Source organism: Dipodomys spectabilis, unplaced genomic scaffold (genome assembly GCF_019054845.1).
Source record: "Dipodomys spectabilis isolate Male_0828 unplaced genomic scaffold, ASM1905484v1 ptg000432l, whole genome shotgun sequence".
In the NCBI taxonomy this organism is placed as follows: Eukaryota; Metazoa; Chordata; class Mammalia; order Rodentia; family Heteromyidae; genus Dipodomys; species Dipodomys spectabilis.
Window position 1 is genome coordinate 438,597 of NW_024871109.1, and position 14,014 is coordinate 452,610.

General features: G+C 38.9%; 1 protein-coding gene across 2 annotated transcripts in view; it reads left to right on the forward strand.

Annotated features, from left to right (window-relative positions):
• Nucleotides 1-14,014, forward strand: part of Atp9b (ATPase phospholipid transporting 9B (putative)) — a 194,445-nt gene that overhangs the window by 42,064 nt on the left and 138,367 nt on the right. For both annotated transcript variants that reach the window (XM_042668321.1, XM_042668322.1), the window contains exons 7-8: nt 3,352-3,403; nt 13,190-13,284. In XM_042668321.1, coding sequence (XP_042524255.1) covers nt 3,352-3,403; nt 13,190-13,284 — 147 coding nt within the window. The remainder of the gene's footprint in view (nt 1-3,351; nt 3,404-13,189; nt 13,285-14,014) is intronic.

Genomic DNA, 14,014 nt, shown 5'->3' on the forward strand with positions numbered 1-14,014 from the left:
ACATCAAATACAGTGAGAGCAGGGGTTATACTGTGGGGGAGAGACATACAAAGCAGCATAGAAATCATCTTATAAATATGTTAGAAACAATTGCATGAAAGAAAAAAACATTTGAATACTTATCTTGGGGTTCATTTCACCTAACATCAACTTATCTGACCTTTTCTGCTTGTCTCAGACATATACTAGTTATTGCAAATAAGGGAAACCATGGGACCTATGTTTCTTTGGGCCTGGCTTACTTCACTTAATATAATTTTTTCCAAGTCTTTCCATTTCCTAACAAATGGGGCCATGTCATTCTTTCTGATGAAGGCATAGAATTCCATTGTGTATATATATCACATTTTCTTGATCCATTCATCTACTGAGGGGTAGCTGGGTTGGTTCCATATCTTAGCTATGGTAAATAATGCTGCAGTAAACATGGTTGTGCTGGTAGATTTAGTGTGGACTTGTTTGTGATCCTTTGGGTAAATGCCTAAAAGTGGGATTGCTGGGCCATAGGGGAGCTCTATGTGGAGTCATTTGAGGAACCTCCATACTACTTTCCAAAGTGGTTGAACAAGTTTACACTCCCAGCAACAATGCAGTAGGGTTCCCTTCTGTCCACATCCCCTCCAGCATCTGTTGTGATTAGAATTCTTGATTATAGCCATTCTAACTGGGGTGAGGCGGTATCTCAATGTTGTTTTGATTTGCATTTCTTTTATGGCTAGAGAGGTTGAGCATTTCTTCATGTGTCTATTGGCCATCCTTCTTTCCTCTTCAGAGAAGTTTTCTCTTTAAGTCTTTAGCCCACTTATTTATTGGGCAGTTGTTTCTTTGAGAATTTGTTGTTGGGGGATTTAATTTTTTGAGTTCCAGGTACCAGCTAATTTCTTTTAAGGAATCAACAAGCTTCTTGTAGAATTTATTTGGAAATGTAGCAGGCCCAGAATCGCTAAAACAATTTTGAAGATGAACAAGTTTGCATATTCATACTTTTCTACTTCAAAACATAATATAGAGTTACAGTAGTTAAGACATTGTTGACCTATTGTATATTCATAGAGTCTAAAATTACAGTTTGAAATTCATGATCCTTTGACACAGATGAAGCTGTTTAAAAAGTTGGGTGCACGTGAGTGTGCTTAAAAGTGCCTTTTGTCCATGTTCCATGAAAGGCGGGCCGATTCAAAGGTTGTGTTTTATGAGTGGTGCTTCTGTCATCTGAGTGGGTCTTTACACACACACACATCTCCCCCCCTCCCCCCTTTGTATATTTGAAATGTGAGTAGACATACTCTTCCCCTGCAGGTATTCAGATTTCTCAGCACTGTTGAAAAGATCATAATTTCCACACAAAGTGATAGTGTCAAGGCCTCATAATCTGGTGTCCATTTATGGATGGGCTTATTTCTAGACCCTCTAGTTTTGATTGGCATAACTGTTTTATCTCGGTGTGATGCCATCTTGTCTGAATTCCTCTGGTATAATCTTAATATTCGATAGGTTGTAATCCTGAAGCCTGTTTTGGTCTTTCTTGATCTGGCCTTTTCCTGTATACATGAGGAAAATCTTGTCAATTTCCATCAAAAAGAAAACAGGCCAAGTTGTTTTTTAAAATTGGATTTGTGTTGAACATATGACTCAATTTATGGACATTAGGCTTTTTTTTGCAGCATTATGCATCTTAATTTCTGAACATGATGTGTTGGATTCAGTTTCGTTCATAATTTGTATTTTTATGTAGAGGTCTTGATAGCTTTATTAGTTTATTTTAATGTTTATTTTTGTTATTGAAATGAATATTACTACAGGTACATAACTATATATATTTACCTCTGTATGTATCTGTATAATGATGATTCTTGTCATGAATCTTTGCTCCATATTCAGTTATTTTGTATTTTTTTTTGGCTTTTTTGTTTCTTGGCTTTCTAGTGAATATATTTTCTTTATTTTTAGCTTCTTTTTCTGTTGTGTGTTAATAGGGATATTTTCCTCTTTATATCTTTTCTGATTTTGGCTTTCTACTCATTCTCTTGTTGAATATTTTATTACCTTTCAATTGATTTTTTTTCTAATTTCCACTGTGACTTCTTCCATGGGAGACTGTTGATCTTAACTAGATATAACCTTAGAAATAGTTTTGTCCAAAGTGTCTTTGTTTGACCTTAATATGTCATCTTTACGGCTAAAGGCCGTTTCATCATTATATTTGTCTAGATGTTTACCTAGGTTTTTGTTTGTTTTGGTATTACAGGAGTTTAAGAACAAGGCCTTTAGCATGCTATTCAAGCACTATACCACATGATCCTCCTGCATGCCTCCTACAGTTATGAATCAGTACACCCAAATTGATTGTTTTCGATGAGAATTTCACTTTTTGCCCAGGCTGGCCTTGAACCTCAATGTTCCTGATCTCTGCCTTTGGGGTATCTGGGATTACAGGTGTGAACCACTGTACCTGGCCTTTATTTAGTTCTTATCAAAACAGATACATGTGAAGTAGTTTTTTCAATTTATTTAATTTTTTTTAAAAATTTTTCCTTTAGGTTTTCCAGTTGACAGAATTATTAGTAATAGTCATAACAAATAGTGACTTGTAAAAGTTCTTACATGTCATAGGATATCTTTGAATTGCTTCCTTTCTTGTCTCATGGAAGTATAGATCCACATTTGTGATGCTTTTGTTTGCCTAACCTCACATTTGCTTATTCATGCCTGTCTATTGTGTTATTTATGATGTTCTCTTTTTTGTGGTTGACTTTGGGACAGTCTTGTTCTCATTTTCCAGAGCCTTTTGGTAGACAGAATAGGATAGTTTTGTTTTTGTTTTGCTGGTGATAGGGCTTGAACTCAGAGCCTCAAGCTTTCATTAGGCTTTTTCGCACATAACTGGTGCTCTATTTGAGTTCTATCTCCACTTCCATCTTTTTTGCTGGTCAGTTGAAGTTAAGAATCTCTCCTAGACCTACTCCAAACCTCAATTCTCAGATCTTAACGTCCTGAGCTGCTAGACTTACATGCGTGAGCCACCAGTGCCCACAGCCACCAAGTGCTATGTTGTATATGACTAAGGTGTGACAGAACTGTATAACTTGGAGTATTTAACACTTTGCATACATGAAGTGTTTTGTATGTCAGTGCTAGATGCCATCAACAAGGTTCACTGATGGTTAACAGTATCAGTGGTCCAAGTAAAATATGGATCAGAATATTAAGTTTTTACAAGTAAATAAAAAACGTTAAGCAAATTTTTAGTTCAAACCTTCTAGTTGTTTTATTAGCTATTTCTACTTTGGAATGGAATTGTGTTAATATATGTCAGTATATATAATTAATATTTTATATTACCTTTTGCAGAATCAAAGAATTCCATCTGACATGGTGTTTCTTAGAACGTCAGAGAAAGCAGGTATTCTTATTTTTTATTTCTTTTATATTGTTACTGATTTAGTATTTTGGCACTTTGATTTTTATGTTAAAAATAAAAAGTAAAGCCTGGCGCCAGTGGTTTACTCCTTAATCCTAGCTACTCAGGAGGCTGAGATCTGAGGATCTAGGTTCAAAGCCAGCCCGGGCAGGAATGTCTGTGAAACTCTTATTTCCAATACACCACCAGAAAACCGGAAGTGGCGCTGTGGCTCAAGTGGTAGAGCGCTTAGTTTGAGCTGAAGAGCTGAGGAATAGCACCCAGGTCCAGAGTTCAAGCCCCACAACCGACCAAAAATAAAAAAAAAAGTAAAATTGATGCCAGTGAAAATTTCTCCTTGATAGTATTTTGAATTTATTAATTTTAAAATCATATGTAATTGTTGATATTTTAAAAATAACTTTACAGTTTGATATGTTTGGTTTAATGTAAACCTTCTAGAACCCATTTTTTGCTTTTTGGCAGTATCGGCTTTAGAACTCAGGGCCTTGAGCTTGCTAGTCTACCACCTGAACCCTGCCTCCAACCTTTCAAGCAGTGTTTTCATTCAGATACATAATTGAAGACTGATTCAGTGTTGTCCTTCAAAATTGGTCTGTTATTTGCATTTGCATTTTTATTCATCAGTTCAGCAAACAATTATTTATCACCTGTTTTGTACCTAGCACTGTGTTGCTTAGAATTCAAAAGCAATCTAAATTATTAAGTGTTTTTTTTTTTTTTTGGTCCGGTCGTGGGGCCTGAACTCTGGGCCTGGGCGCTGTCCCTCAGCTCTTCAGCTCAAGGCTAGCGCTCTACCACTTGAGCCACAGCGCCACTTCCGGCTTTTTTTCTTTTTGCTTATGTGGTGCTGAGGAATTGAACCTAGGGCCTCAGGCATGCAAGGCAAGCGCTCTACCACTGAGCCACCTTCCCAGCCGTCAAAAGCAATCTAGAGCCATTGGAGCTTTCAAGAGGGGGAATCATGGTTTTTATCTATTTATGTAAGTCCATAGTTAGGCAGTGAATGATTATGCAGGTTCTGTAACAGTGAAAATAGTTGTTAAGGTGTGGAAGAGACAGACAGTTTTGCCTGGGTGAAATGCTGTAGAGTCATAGGAAAAAGCAAGCTTAGATGAGCTGTGTTCTCTACAGGGATCTCATGGGTCAAGTAGAGAAGTATGTCAGGAGTCTGGACACGTTACTTCCCGACTCTTGGGGCAGTTCTTAGTGATGTGATGTGGTAGCAAACCTAGGAGCATTCAGAACTCCTTCTGCCCCGTGCTTGTGATTTACTGGTCAGACCAGCCACTGAGCACCTATATTAATTATTATTAGTTGTAGTATGAATACTCTATAAAGAACAGTGCTGAGCCAGGTGCCAGTGGCTCACACCTGTTATCCTAGCTACTCAGTAGGCTGAGATCTGAGGACTGCAGTTTGAAGCCAGCCAGGACAAAGTTCAAGAGACGTATCTCCAATAAACTACTCCCAAAAGACCAGTGGCACTGTGGCTCAAGTAGTAGAGCACTAGCCTTGAGCAAAAGAAGCTTAGGGACAGCACCCAGGCCCTGTGTTCAAGCCCCAGGACTAACAAAACAAAATGAGCCTGAGTTGAATTTTGGAGTTGTTGATTTAATTTTTTCTTTACTTATGAAGCATGCTTTTGTTTATTGATTTGCTGATTGATTGATTGATTGTACTGAGGTTTGAACTCAGAGACCATACTTGCAACAGACTTTCTGCCCAGGCTGGCCTCAAACCATGGTCCTCTCAGTTTCAGTCTCTTAGATAACTAGGGTTGCAGACATGAGCCACTGGCACCTGGCTTTTAACAACACTTTTAAAAGGAACATTTGAAGTTAGATGGTAGAGAAAAAAATAGTGGACTGTAGTTATGGCTGTGTACCTTATTGGCGGGTCTGTCATCCACAGAAGAGCTCCCTATCCCTGAGGACCCACTCTGGCCCTAGGTAGATGGTATTTCTTCACTGGCAGAGACTGTCTATCTGCTTTCACAGCTCATTTCCTTTCTAGTCTTTTCTTTCTTTTTCATTTTTTTTTGTCTCCCTTTCTGTAGCTCTTTCTCCTTTCCTTCCTTCCTTCCATCCCTTTTATTTCTTCCTTTTCCCCATACTGTTTTATTATTATTATTAATTATTATTATTGCTGCTGCAGTACGGCTTTTGAACTCAGTGCAAGTGCTTGCTAGGCAGGTATTACGCCACTTGGGCCTCTAAGCCATTTTGTGTTTTTAGTTATTTTCCAAGTAGAATCTCATAATTTTGCCTGGGACTGGCTTCAGACTTCTGTCCTCCTTCCTGCAGCCACCATGTAGCTGAAATTAAAGACATGAGCTACTTCACCTGGACTCCAACTAATTTCTTTCCTCTTGGTGACACAGCTTATCTCTCTCCTCTTCTTGCCCTGTCACTGTGCGGGGGGGGGACTGAAAATCATGAACCCTGGGCTTCACTTCCCCTTCCTTCACCACTTTTTTTTTTTCCTATCTGCTGCTGGCTAGGAAACTAGGGTAGCTTTGGAAACTCTTTAAAAAAAAAAAATATATATATATATATATATATTATTGTGAAAATACTGTACAGAGGGGTTACAATTACGTGGGCAAGATAATGAGTACATTTCTTATCAAGCATTGTAGCCTCCTCCTTTGCTTCCCCTTCCCATCCTCCCCCTACCCTCCTACCCAACCCTCCTCCCCACCCCACCAAAGTTGAAAAGTCTCATTGTTGCAATGGATCCACCTGTATCCCTATTTAAATGATTTGTTTTTTCCCTTCCCCTCCACAAATTATAACAAGAAACATACAGCTTGGCTTCAGGTAATTGAGCGATTTTCCTCTAGGTGCACTACCAAATGGGTTTTGTGTGAGAGAGGAAGAGGGAGAGGATGAAAGGAAAAGAAAACAGGCAGGGAAGGAGAGTCTTAATAAACTTACACTGCTAAGTGCTGAAGTTGCACGTTGGGGCATTTTAGTGGCTGATCTTTCCTTAACCTGTATCTCACCTGAATTGCTCTTCATTTGGGGAGGCTTCTTACTGATTCTTTTTGCAAGTAGTAGTATTTGGCAGTATTAGACTGTAATTTATTTTTTCCTACTGCAAGTTTTCCTACTAATAGTGCAGTGAGACCATGTGGCATTATAACAGTAGGTTTGATTCACAGCTCATTGTGTCTAGTGTAGCTAAACATGGGAGCTTTTCAGACCAGATCACCCCAAAATGCTGATTATCTTAGCCATAAACACCTGTCAGGACAAATAGTAAATTCTAGCCCTATGAGGCAAGAAATATTCCATCCTTTTTCATTTTTTGGATGTTTGTGAAGAATTAATTCTTTTATAAATGTTTAGTAGAATTCCCCTAGAAAATCTCTGGAACTACACTTTTTTTTTTTTCCAGACTTGGGGCTTGAACTAAGGGCCTGGGCACTGTCCTTGAGCTTCTTTTTGCTCAAGGCTAGCGCACTACCACTTGAGCCACAGCACCACTTACAGCTTTTTCTGTTTATGTGGTACTGAAGAATTGAACCCAGTGCTTCATGAATTCTCGGCAAGCATTCTACTACTAAGCCAACTTCCCAGCCTGTGTTTTAAAAATTATTGTTACTAATTCAGTTTCTTTGCTAGAAACCTATTCAGTAGTCTTATTTTCTCTTGGGTCAATTTTAGTAGTAATGTTTTAGGAATCTCTCCACTTTATCTAGGTTATCTAATTTGTTCCATACCATTCTTAGCATTCCTTTACAGTTCTTTTTATTTTTATAATGATGGTAGTGGTGCCTCCTTCTCTGATCTTGATTTTAATAATTTGACTCTTGTTTTCTTAGTAACTAGCTAAAAGTTTGTCATTGTTATATTTTCAAAGAACTTTTTAAAATAGTTTTCTCAGTTGTATTTCCATTTCTACTGTGTTCTATAAGGTTTGGTATGTTGATTTTTGTATTTTCTTATCTCTTAAAAATATTTTATGATTCCCTTTATTTTCCTTGGTTGTGTTTTGTCCCGTGGCACATCCTTGATGTGCTCTACGTGCCCTGGAGCATGGTCTCCACTCTGGCATTCTGCAGCATTCTCCACGTCTTTGGTGTCTCTGTCATCTTGCCTATGTTGAAAGCCAAGTAGTACAGTTTGCAACTCTTTGCTGCCACATGTATTTCTCTTTCAAGTATGTCATTGTATGTGAGGTTTAGTTTTTTTGGAATGCACGCCTGTCTTACCTTAAACCTACTATGACTTTGAATGTAAAATATGTCTTTTATAGTCAGTATATAGTTGCATCTTGATTTTTTTTCCCAGTGCAATCTTTTGCTTTTATTTTCTGGTCTGCTTTATTTAGGAAATTTACAACACATCAAGATGCACACAGTTGATATATGCCTCTTAGTAAATAGGCGCTCCTGTAACTGCTGTTAGCATCCCTGTGTACACTGTGTTCTGTTGTCCTGTTTTTCTGGTTTTCAAGTTCAGAAGGCTTCAGAGCTCTGCTGAGGAGACCTCACACAGTTGATGCCCTGTGACCCAGCAGGGTCTCCCTGTGACCCAAACTCTTTCTCCTGCCTAGTCCTCCTCTTAAAAGCAGCTTTGTCAGACTTACTGGTGTGGCCACTGCCTGTCTTTGCCACTTGACCATTCACTCTTCGCTAGTCACTCCTCTCTGAGCAGAAGGGTTGTCTCATAGTCTCCTACCTTGGCTACTCTCGACGTTCTTCCCACGCATACCTACATGTGTGCTCTGCCTGTTCTTTGAAGAAACCACTCACCTCTTCTAGGACTTCAGTTATCGTAGTCAGCTAACTTCACATCGGCCTGGTAGAGGTTAGTGGCCATGGGCTTAATGAAGACTTTAGTCAGTCTCCACCTTTCATTAAACGGGAGGCTTTAGCCCTTTTCTATTTAGTGTAATTGCTGATAAGGTAGGATTTGCATCTGACCTTTTGCTCTGTTCTCTGTTATATTTTGTGTGTATATGTTTGCTACCTGACTTTTTTTGCTTTACATAAAGAGTTTTAATTGCTTTCTGCAGTTCTTGCTGGTATTCTAATCGCTGTTAAGTAGATTTCGGAGGTTTTAACATCATCCTTAACATTCCCTATTATTTATGTTTGAATGCTTTTTCTTGTTTTCCAAACATTTCCAGTGTAGTAAGTAAATTGATATTTGTGTTTTAGAGATGCTTTTATTGTAATTGTTCTTTCAATAATTTAGGTAGAAGTATACATATGATTGAAAATAATATTGCCAGTATAGAAATACTTTGAGTTAATTAAAAGGTTTGTGTTAGGAATAAATTAAGAACAACATCTAGAATTGTAGAGCTGGAAGATGATTAGACATGTCCATTTTTTAGCAAAGAGATCATGAGAGTGGAGAACCAAATGTCTGGCTTAAAATCTTATATCATTACCAGCAGTTCTGGAAATTTTCTTCAGCTTCCCAATAGTCTTTTCTAATATTATTGCTCTGGTATGATGAGTCAAAGAGAAGGAAAGGTGCCCTAAGACATTAGGTGAGTGAGTACCCTGCTTGCCCTTAAACATGAGCACTGTCTGGTTATGATATTCTAGACTTGCTGTTTCTCCCTTGTTAATCTATTGTGGTACCATGATTCTCCAGGGTGATAGTCGTGGACCCTTCAAGCACCCTTGCAATTTCTGCCTCATCCTCAGGAAAGTGTTTATAGCGTAGTTGTGTAACAGTTTTTTTGTGTGTGGTGTTTGTGTTTGAACTTAGTGCCTTGCCCCTCCTAGCAGATGTTTACTCCTTGAGCCATGTCTCCAGCCCTTTTGTTTTCTATATTTTCAAATGGAGTTTGGCATTTTTGCCTGGGCTGACTCGAGTCATGATTCTGTCTATTCCCATGTAGCTGGGATGACAAGTACCCACCACCATGCCTAGCTTGTTAGTTGAGACTGGGGAGCATCATTAATGTTTCCCTGGACCAGCCTCAAATCCCTTCCTCCCAGTCTTTTCACAGATAGCCAGCATGAACCGCCGTACCTGGACTACACTAAAGTTTTGGTTTTTTTAATACTCCTTGGCAGTTATTAATGCATCTGAGTTGAGGACTTCACTGTTTAAACCTGTTGGGTCTATTGCATTCTTCAGTTGTTCTTTTTTTTTATTTTTTGTCGGTCGTGGGGCTTGAACTCTGGGCCTGGGCACTGTCCCTCAGCTCTTCAGCTCAAGGCGAGCGCTCTACCACTTGAGCCACAGCGCCACTTCCTGCTTTCTGGTGGTTTATTGGAGATGAGAGTCTCTTGGACTTTCCTGCCCAGGCTGGCTTTGAACCACGATCCTCAGATCTCAGCTTCCTTAGTAGCTAGGATTACAGGCATGAGCTACCTGCGCCTGGCTTGATTTCAAGTTTTCTTATTGATTACTTTTCAGAAAACATGCAAATTTTTTATATTATCTGATGATACTTTTTATACATATTGCATATTACAGTGAACTGTTTAACCGTGGTAAGCGCCGAGCGTAAGTGTGGCATGGTGGGTAGGCTGGGTAGCAGGGCTCGTCACTAGAGCCGTGTGAGTTGGCCCGTGGTGGCCCCATTTGGACTATGTATTTGTGAGGAGTCACTCTATTGAGCCATCAGAGGATTGTTTAGAGTGTAAATGAAGCTGTTGATAGATCTGGTGACTGATGGCTTAAATTCCAATTAATCAATTGCTTCATCAGTTTCTTAATTCAGATCAAATATCTCTTGAGTGCACATAGTTCTTTCAGTGGTATTAGGAGAAATTAATGCTTTAGAACTAATTTTCATCAATCTCTTATAAATGCCAATATCTTTTTCACTTGTATCCTAAGTGATGACATTATAGTTTATGTGTTTGTGACTTATTACAGTACCTCAGCTGTCACCTGTTAGTGGGCCCGAGGGTTGGTAAATGATATTGTATTCATCCAGGTTGTCTCTGTAGTACTATTCATCTTGCCAGATGGAAATTTTCATTCAGAGTCATTAAGTCATACAAATGATTTAAAAATTAAGTTTAATGGCCGATGATCTGCTCTTACATCTGCAAAGCCGGTGTCTGCTTTCCTTTGGTTGGTCATCCACTGTGGCCCATCCCTCAGAGCAGTGCATCTGTAAGCTCTGCAGGCCTCCTCCTGGTGCTGCTTGATACACATCACCACTTGATGGGACTCTCCAGTGTGACATAGCTGATCTTAATTTGATGGTCGTTAAACCTGGCCTCTCCTGTCTACTCTTGTCAGTTATACAAAATAAAATGAAGACATGGTAAGGAGTCTGTAATAGGATATAAGTGGACCCGTTTAATAATTCACTTTTGTTGAGCTTCAGCTCACATGAGTTGTATTTAGTGTTTCTGTGAAAAAATTATTAGACTAGGTTCAATTTTTCCCCACTTAGGATTTTTCTGCAACACCCTGATCTCTAGTCATATCCCTCAGTAGGAATTTAATAATATTAACTATGCTTAGGAAAAAGCCTGTCATCTTCCTCCTAAATTTTACATACAGCATCTAATTAGTTAACATGAAATGTTTCTTTTAAAGAAAGTCACCCATACATTTTGCAAAGTTTAATATGCTTATATTGGTCTCACTTTCAGAAACAGTGTTAGAAATTAAAGAGATTCTCGAGTCTTACCTGTTACTTCAATTTTAGAATACAAACTCAGAGCAACATGGACATATTAAAACTGGTATCTCTCTGGGTACCAGAGGCTTATGCCTGTAAACCTAGGTACTCAGAAGCCTGAGTTGGAGAGTATTGTGGTTCAAAGCCAACCTGGGCAAAATGTTTGCAATAACCATCTCAGTCAATAAAAAAACAAAAACACAAAAATCTGGGTATAGTGGAGCACATCTATCATGGTAGCTTTGTATAAGAAGTGTATATAGGAGCATTGTGATCTGTACCATCCAGAGATACATGTGAAATCCTCTCAGAATTTAGCAAAAGAAAATGTGGTAGAGTATCTGCCTGACAAGCCTAAGGCCCTGAGTTCAAAGCTGAGTACTGCCAATTTTTCTCCTAAATTGGAAAAGTCATGCAAATTAATTCTCTTTGCAATTAAACATGAATTTGTTATGTTTTATCTGCTTCCCTAAATCCTAAGAATTGTTTTTTTAAAGTTTAGTGTAATTGTGTTTTTAATTTTGTAAAGTATTATGATTTTCCAATGAACCTGTCTATGTATACCAGATATGCTTGTGTACATATGAAGATGTGTGTACACAAAAAGCACCGAGATCACAGATATTTGTGAACATGAAAGACTGTGTATACACAAAGCGCATAGATCACAGATATTTGTGTACCCACATCTACCTACATGAAGACACACAGGGATGCATGCACCTAAACGGATGTGCATAGACTTTCATGTAGATGCCTTAAGCTATATGCATGCACAAAAGACTTGCATAAACACATATATGTAAATATATACTACTATATGCATGCTCCTATGAGCACATAGTAATAGATGTTCATGAGCACATACATGTAAACAGCACAGGTGCATACAGAGAACTACATGTACACTAACAAGGATGCAGCATATAAACAGATAACAAATACACAGATACATTGGATACACAGCTACTTACATATAGATGCACATTAAAAACCTCATGTATATACACACATACACACACATACACATACACTCTCTCTCCCTCACCTTCTTTTCCTTTCTCTCCCCTTCCATTGTTCTTACCTGAAAGGTAGGACTTTATATATACTGTTCTGTACTTTATTTTCTTTCCATAGTAAGATACTGAGATCTGCTTTTGTTTTGTTTCTTGCTTTTTTGTTTTTTTGGGTCTGGTCGTGGGGCCTGAACTCTGGGCCTGGGCGCTGTCCCTCAGCTCTTAAGCTCGAGGCTAGCGCTCTGCCACTTGAGCCACAGCACCACTTCCGGCTTTTTTTTTCTTTTCTGCTTATGTGGTGCTGAGGAATCGAACCCAGGGCCTCAGGCATGCAAGGCAAGCGCTCTACCACTGAGCCACCTTCCCAGCCCTCTTGCTTTTTTAATTGTTGCATGTACAACTTTATTCAGCTACTTCTTTAGTCATCTTTCCTTAGCCTTTTTTTGTTGTAAACAGTATTGCAAATGTCACTTTGTGTATTTGCTATTCTGTCTGTAGGGTAGATTCTAAAAAGAGGGTGTTGTGGCATGGTCTGAGGATAAATAGCTTTTTGTTATTTGATATTTCTTCATATTTGAAATTTGTTGTTGCATTTCATTGTAGCTATACCTTTATTTCAATACCCTTTTTTATTGTGGTAATTGTAACATTTTTTTAGCAAGGTAATATCACATTCTTGGAGGTTTTTAATGTATATTTTATTATCCAATCATGTTAAAAGTAAAAATGATCTATGTAACTTAAAAAAATAACAGCTAATATTATTAGGCAAGGCTAATTACTAGGATTAGGGGTACAGCTCAGTTTCTCTAAGTTTACCTGAAGCTCTGGATTCAGTCCCCATTGTTATAGAAACACATGCATGTGCATGCATGCGTGCACATACACATACAGCTACGTAAAACACTTTAATAGGCAAGAGCACCAAGCAGAATATGTGATTTAAAAATTTAATGACTGTCTTTTCCCCAGACTCGTTCTTTGCAAAAGTCAGATATATTCTGTAAAATGAAAGCTGTAAAGTTCTTTGTTCTGGGAACTTCCTTTTGAGATGTGCATTGATAGCACTTAGAGCTCAGGAGACATTTCTCCCATGCAGTTGTTCCATAGTGTTCATGGTTTCCCCTCTGCCTTCAAGGTTCGTGTTTTATTAGGACGGACCAGCTAGATGGTGAGACCGACTGGAAGCTGAAGGTGGCAGTGAGCTGCACTCAACGGCTACCTGCGCTGGGGGTGAGCATTCTCAAGATGGTGCAACCTTTCATTCGTTAACAGCGGCATCTGGGTGGTAGGGATGCTTCTGTTGACACCTGTAACTTATTTAATGTATTGACGATATGCGTATCATTTTTATTCCTTAGGAAAAGTGATGCCAAAATAACTTAGGTGTTTCCCAGCTCATAATCTGTTTTAGGTACTTTTGAATGTTCCTGTCCACTTGATAACTTTCTCGAAGTGGGGGGAGATTGTATGACTCAATCCCCTTTTGCTAGCTGATTTACTCCCTCGTTTTGTGGAATACGGCAGCCATTCTTGCCCTAATGCATTAAGGTATTGGTTTGCGAAGAGTTGGAGCCAGGTTTGCTCCTGGGTCTAACTGGCCCTCCCCTTCCATTCCCTGCTGCAAGTCCATTTGGTGTTTACCTTGTATTCATTTATGTGTAATGGTGATCTCAGTGTGGAGAACTTTGTCTTGTATGATATTCTGGCATGTTGTGAATGGTAAAGGAAGACAGATTGTCTAAGAGTATTGTTTGCCCAAGCAGTGTTGGTCAAGGGAAGGAAGGTGAGTACTCACAGATGAGTGGCTCTGTTTCATCTGGTTGTGTTAGGGCAGGACTAGCTGCCCTATTGCACACAGGCTGTAATCATCAAGGCCGGTAGGACGTTCTTCTTTGTGCTAGACTTTTTGGAAATGAAGTATATTTGGCATGGTGAGGATTTGGGGGTGGTTTGTTTATTC